This window comes from Cryptomeria japonica, chromosome 7 (genome assembly GCF_030272615.1).
Source record: "Cryptomeria japonica chromosome 7, Sugi_1.0, whole genome shotgun sequence".
NCBI classification, from domain to species: domain Eukaryota; kingdom Viridiplantae; phylum Streptophyta; class Pinopsida; order Cupressales; family Cupressaceae; genus Cryptomeria; species Cryptomeria japonica.
The window spans coordinates 69,206,313-69,213,034 of record NC_081411.1 but is presented as its reverse complement, the minus strand read 5'-3'; the positions used below and the strand labels follow the sequence as shown (position 1 = coordinate 69,213,034).

The following is a 6,722-nucleotide window of genomic DNA, read 5'->3' as shown; positions in this document are numbered from 1 at the left end:
ACCTATCATGGCCTAGTAGCCGGGACCCATCTTGCAATGTTGACTTGAGTCTTCATTCCCCTAAGTTTCACTTAAGGGGGGGTGTTGGTGTAAATAAATATTCATTATGGATATTATTACACTTTACTTAAGTTAACTTAGGATAATGCATTTCTTCGTAGTTTGGATTTGAGACACTTAGGGAAGTGTGCACAAGGGGATACAGCTTGTAGGAGAAATTCCACCTTTTGTGGTCTTGTTTTGTTGTTACACTCCACATTCGGTGGGTCATCCACCTCTTGTGAAATATTATATTATTTCTCCTACCTACTCCTAGTATTTCTTACCTACCCTTGTTTCTCATTGAGCCACATGTCATGATTGTGTGCTCGTACATCCATATGGCCTTGCCTATATAAGAAGGCCTATATTCATTGTATTGGTGAATCCAGTTGATCATTTTCATATTGATGAGAATACAGGTTGTTCTTGTCATTCTTTTGTCTCTATTTTTATACTTTTCATTGTGCCCTTGATCTTGGCAAAATCTCACAAAATCTAATTTGAAATTATTGTTAAATTAATGAATACTTATAATTAATAAGGAAATGATTTAATAATAATTGATTGGTTTAAATTTAACCTCCTAATGGATAATGTTGATAGAAATGATGAAGGGAAACCCAAAGGTTAATACTAGGGTAGGCAATGGTGGCCTCATAAGCTTAGGAGATGCAAAGAATGATTGTTATGAGGAGGAAAAGGATAAGTTCTCCTAAATTTCTTGTGGAGGGAATGAAAAATAAACTTTTAAACTTTTGTCTCCTATATAGGCTCGAGAGTTTGTCTTATTGGGAATGTTGTGGAGTGCTACACACTTTGGTTGTGCTTAGGCTTTGGCTTTAGAGTCTTTCTAAGTGATGATGGGGATTGGCTTGCATTTTGAGCCTCCAAAAATTGTTGAAGGAAGTTTTTCATCTTCAAGAGAAGGAACTTCCATTTTGGATCTAATGCTCAAGTTAATTTGTAGGCTTTTTAGAATGAATATTATGACAAGATTACTAGATGATTCCTTAGTTATTTTAATAATAATTAATATTTAATAACTTTAAAATTTAATTACATTAAATTCAAATCTATAATTGTATATTTACTAGAACTATTCATTTACAATAACTTTTTGAAATTTACTCTCATCGATTGTACAATACTTTACCTGTATGGATTCATTAAATATACCTTGATATATTGAGAACTATTTATTGGATAAGCTTGCCTTTTTGGACGTTCTTGCCCACTTAACTCATTTTAGCCTAGATAAGGTATGTCTTTGCCTTGATGTAGATTTTTCTCTTACCATTTTAGGGGTTTTCTTTAGTTGAGGATGTGGAGGCAATTGTTGGGGACTAGCAAGGTGGCAAAATAGAAGATGGGTTTCAAGTGACCTAAGCAAGTTTCTTTCAAAGGTGAATTCGAGCTATTTGTGTTTTGTTATGTTTGTTTCCTCCCTTATTGTTTGAAAGTGTGAAGAAGTCTATGTGTGTTCCCTAGTCCTAATTTTGTGTAAAACTTAGGGTCTCAATCTAAAGTGGATGACTCACTTTTATTTCTAGCTAAGAAGTTCATTGTCCTCCCTATATCATTGAGGGTATTTCTTTATGGATATGTAGTTATAAAGATCTATTGTTTCCTACCTTTTCACTTCTCGATTCTTGGTTTACCAAAACTTTTTCTAGGTTGTAGTCTTTAATAATTTGAAGATTTCATAGTTACATACCAAACAATATTTTTATCTGGAAACTTGGGATTTGATATCTGGAATGGTTCCAACTTGGTAAGTGTGAATGCTTTGATGAGTGGTTTTTTCTTATGCTCCTTTAATTCCCATGAATCCCACTCTAGTGTTCTTGAGGGCGATGCCTCTTTTTTTTCAACACCCATGTTGACCTTCAAAGATTGTTAACTGGTTTTGATGTTTCCTTAATTGTGTAACTATATGGGTTTGGCTCACATAGCTTCCCTTTGATTATTTTTATGAATGTATCATCCATGTCATTGTTGCTATTGTTGGTTAGTTTATTTATATTGATGAGATCGTAAAATCTAGATCTAGGTTTCAGTTTGCTAGATTTTTGTGTTTGTATTGATATTGATTTGAAGTTTGTCCACAAAGTGAAGTTGAGCTTTCGAGCTCTAGATTAGGTATTTGGGACTATGAAATCTGATTGGGTGTTTGGGAATATTAAATCTGATTGAGTGTTTGGGAATATGAAATCTTATTTGAGACCCCTTGTCAGTTCCACTTTCATAGTGATAGGATTTCCTCATATTTTTTTCTATCTATTCATGATTATGTAAACTTCAATGAGGTCATTAAGGATGAATTTCTTCCGTAGTATAATTGTAATATGCAAATTTATTCTGGCAGAAATACTAAGGTAGAAATGTTCTTAGATCCCCCTTGTTAGGTAAGTGGAAGCTTGCATAGTTGTATGCTTCATTTGTATTTACTTCAATAATTTTTAAAATAATTATTTCTAGTCTTTGTCCTTTATTGAGGACTTGTTTAAATAATAGATTCAAATTGTCTTGAGTGTCTTTTGTTGATCTCTTTTGTGCCATCCATAATTGAGGCCTTCTCTTGGCTCTATGCTCTAATCAAAATCATTGTCTAAATGTTTATGTTTATAACAGACATCAATTTTACACAATCCATGAGAAATTAATAAATTGTTTCCGGATTAGATTGTGTGTGAATTTTTTTATTTATTTTTTGCATAAACATTTCGGATCACACTCCATGATCCATCATCAGGATGAAAATAGAGAGCATGCAAAAGTGAAAAGATATGATTAGTTTATGTTTATATTTAGTTTCATCTCTCTTATTGTGAGACTTTTGTATTTTGTTTTTTCAGTTTGCTTAAATACTCAATGTTTAAAGGCTGTCATGAATTCCTAATATCATGAACAATATTTTTTAAGTATACTTAGTGTTATAACACTCATCCATAAAAGGATGTTTGTTATCTTAATAATAAAATAGATCCATATGAAAGAAACTAAATACCTTTTTTTATTTCAAAAAATTATAAAAGAATGTTTTCTTTGTAACAAATCATATCTTAGTTTTAAAAATTTTAAAAGCTAAAATTAACTTAGATATATTATATAGTCAAAGAACATAGCCATTCATAAAACTTCTACACTTTACAAAGCTTACTACCATGGTTCGTAGCGGCTACCATACATTGAAAACTGTCTGTTTGCAATTTTATCCTGATCATCAAAACTTAAACTAAGAGGTTTTTTTTTTAAGTAACACAGATTTTGAAATTTGTACTGCAAATAAAATAATTTAAATCATAATCAGTGAAAGAGAATTCATAATTTTATTATATTAGTACCTTTTGAGATCACTACACTACGATATCATAGATTCTATAGCAGCTGCTATTTCAGGATTTATTAAATAAGGATGTGAGCTAAATTATGTGATGCATATAACAAATTCTATATAAACCCTCTATCCTACGAAGAATGAAATTGCTCTAATGTTCAGTCACATCACTGAACTACAATCAAATGTTCTGGCCATAGCTGCCATATCATGCATGTAGTGAGAACTGAATACTAAAAGCCCTTATGGCCTGTAAAGTCCCCAGTCGTGGTTTACAACTGTCTGACCTCCATCCACAACAAGATTATGGCCGCTCACATATTTAGATTCATCACTGGCCAAATAAAGAGCAGCCTCTGCAATATCCTCTGCTTTAAGAATCGTCCCCTTCAAGTTACCTACGCTGCAACCCCACGCCTCCACTTCATCCTTCCCCTTTCCTGCATAGTCCATTATAAGCCCGGTTGCAACAAGAGAAGGAGAAACGCAGTTGACTCTGATACCATGTTTACCAAGCTCAGCTGCACCATTTTTAGTGAGGCCTATAATTGCATGTTTTGAGGCCGTGTAAGCATAAGCTGTAACGCCACCCATAATCCCCGAAACACTGGCTGTTGAAATAATACACCCTTTTCTGTTGGGTATCATAACGCTGGCTGCATGCTTAATGCCGTGCATTACTCCTTTTACGTTTACATTCATGGTGCGTTCAAATTGCTCCATCTCATACTCTGCAACACTATTTCGATGCCCATCTCGAGTACCAGCGTTATTGAACATAACATCCAGTTTTCCATGCTTTTCCATGGCCAAATCCACTGCTGCTCTCACGTCTTGCTCTTTGCTCACATCACAGTGAATATAGGTTGCGGATTGTGAGAGAGATTCTGCAAGCTTATGACCAGCATCATCTGCGATGTCTGCAATTATGACTTTGGCTCCATGTTTGCTGAAGAGGCGGACAGTGGCTTCTCCAATACCTTGTGCTTCGCCTGTAATAATTGCAACCTTTCCCTGCAATCTGCACATTCAAACTGGACTTCATGATTATCTGCAAACAAGATTAATTGAAATAAGAAGAAAAATATGAACACCGAAGTATTTACCTTTCTTGTAATACAGATGTAGACATAGTTCTTTCTTTTATGAAGTTGAGATGGCGTAAAGCTAGAACAGATAGTTGTCTGATAATTTAGAGAAGACATCAACTATATATAGCAATATGAAAAAAAGAGTAGTTGGAATTATTTAGTAGGTGATTCCAAAAAATCTAAATTCAGATGGAACAGTTCGAAATTTTCAAAGAGAATTAAATATGGTAGGTGGATTGTAGATTTTCAGTTACATCAAAATTCTTGGCAGGTTTAAGGGAAATTTTAAAGTAGCGTTTTCATTTATACTTAGAATGATGGTCGGCCGGAAAGATTATGGTTAGTAGCGATGCTCAGTCGGAAAGGTTAACTTTTATATTTGGAGTAATTAAGTAAGTGGATTGCAGATTTTCATTTACATCAAAATTTGAACTTTTAAAGTAGCATTTTCATTTATATTTAGATTGATGGTCAGTGAAAAGGTTTTTTTTAATATTTGGGATGGTTATTTCAAAAGTGAAATTTAAGTCGGCATCTTCATTTATATTTCAAGTGACAGTTATTTAAGGAGAACAATTTATAGAGGTGACGATTAATCTAACATTTCTTATGTGTCAATAAACATTCAAATCAGCATTTTCATCTATATTTACAGTGATGGTTAGTTCATAAAGTCAATTTTTAGAAAATTTTTAGAAGTGCAGTGGTACTCCAACACTTTCCTATAAGAGGAATTGAATTTGGGTTGAGTCTTTAATATGACATGTAGATCTATAATCACGCCAAAACTTATAGATATTATTGAACTTCCAAATCAACATCTTCACCTATAATTAAATTGATTATTTTATAAGATTATTATAATTATGATCCAACATGAACAATAAACATAGAAGCGAACTCATGTTACCTCCATCTATAACTCACTAAGTTTTACAACATTGCACCACATAAACTGGATGACAAATATTTACAAGACTACATTGATAGTTGATAGTTATGAAAATTTCAGCTTAATCATATTAAAAGATTTAAACATCAATTAAGAGTAACACATCACCAAGATACATAACCCTTAGAAATTTTAAAATATTGCACCACATAAACTAAGGGTGATGATTTAAAAGGCTACATTGATGATTGAGATGATGAAAATTTCAGCTTAATCATCTTGAAAATACATTTAAACATCAATCAAAAAGCTAGCCTGAATTTTTTTAGCACGTCCTTTAAAATTACATTGTACTTGCAAAGAAAACTTGTCAAAATAAATAGTATTAGTGCTCTCTTGATTTTTGTGTTCTATGCCTTAATTATTACTACCTATGTACCCTATGAAACTAGATATCACTACTAATAACATCATTTTATAGTTGATTAAAAGACAAATATCACTCAAAGAATATTTACATGTGGTATTAGAGATATTGCATTTTATATTACTTAGTTTACTAATATGCACTTTGTATTTTCTATATTCTTTCTTTTGGAGACACTAATAGTTATTTATATGATTGAAATAAATAGTTTTGTAAGTTATTTTTTATATAATATAATTTTGATATTTTTCATATTATTTATAAATATAATTATTTATTATTATTTTTATATTGATTCTAAAATCTATAGTATTAGTATATATTTGTAATCAAAATCATAAAAAAGTTTGAATTTTTATTTTATTTTTTATAATTTATAATAAATTCTCATTGTATCATTTATGATATGAAATATGATGTCAATGAAAGTTATTTTTAGTCATAGTAAAGAAAGAGTCATGAGAGCTTATCTTTAAGAAAATAAAATATATTTGCACTTATAGATTTAAGAATTAAAAGTATTGAGCGAATTAAATAAATACTGAGCTTACACAACTATAATTGGTGAAAAAGAGGGCTTATCGTCATGGATGAAAGAGCCTAACACATAATTGAAATTTTTAATTGGGAAGATTATACCTTATGATTGATAGTGATGGTCATGTATTTGTCTTTAGAGAAGTCCCCCGAGTGTGCAATAACATGATAAAACATAACATAATCCATCATGAAACCATACTTGAAGATAGGTTGTTGTAGCTTGTTGCACCTTATACTCAAATCTACTCTTGAATTAATTGAATTAGAACTATGGACTTGTGATATTAATAGACATTGCATATGATAAAAGATAACTCTATATATGATTATCAAGGTATTTGTGAGTTTAGGAGAACACATAATGATCAAATTAAAATATTAGGATCAAATCAC

General features: G+C 31.6%; 1 protein-coding gene across 1 annotated transcript; it reads right to left on the bottom strand.

The window, feature by feature from the left end:
• Positions 1-3,348: 3,348 nt before the first annotated feature.
• On the bottom strand, positions 3,349-4,551 carry LOC131064500 (borneol dehydrogenase, mitochondrial-like). The gene is made up of 2 exons (XM_057998653.2): positions 4,486-4,551; positions 3,349-4,400 (listed from the first exon to the last, which is right to left on the bottom strand). The coding sequence occupies exons 1-2, from the start codon at positions 4,509-4,511 to the stop codon at positions 3,623-3,625; spliced, it is 804 nt and encodes a 267-aa protein (XP_057854636.1). The 5' UTR covers positions 4,512-4,551; the 3' UTR covers positions 3,349-3,622.
• Between the last annotated feature and the right edge of the window lie 2,171 nt (positions 4,552-6,722).

Coding starts and splice junctions, on each gene's coding strand:
- LOC131064500 (XM_057998653.2), bottom strand. CDS start 4,511: ATGTCTACATCTGTATTACAAGAAAG. Junction 4,401..4,485: donor ACATCTGTATTACAAGAAAG/GTAAATACTTCG, acceptor TTGAATGTGCAG/ATTGCAGGGAAAGGTTGCAA.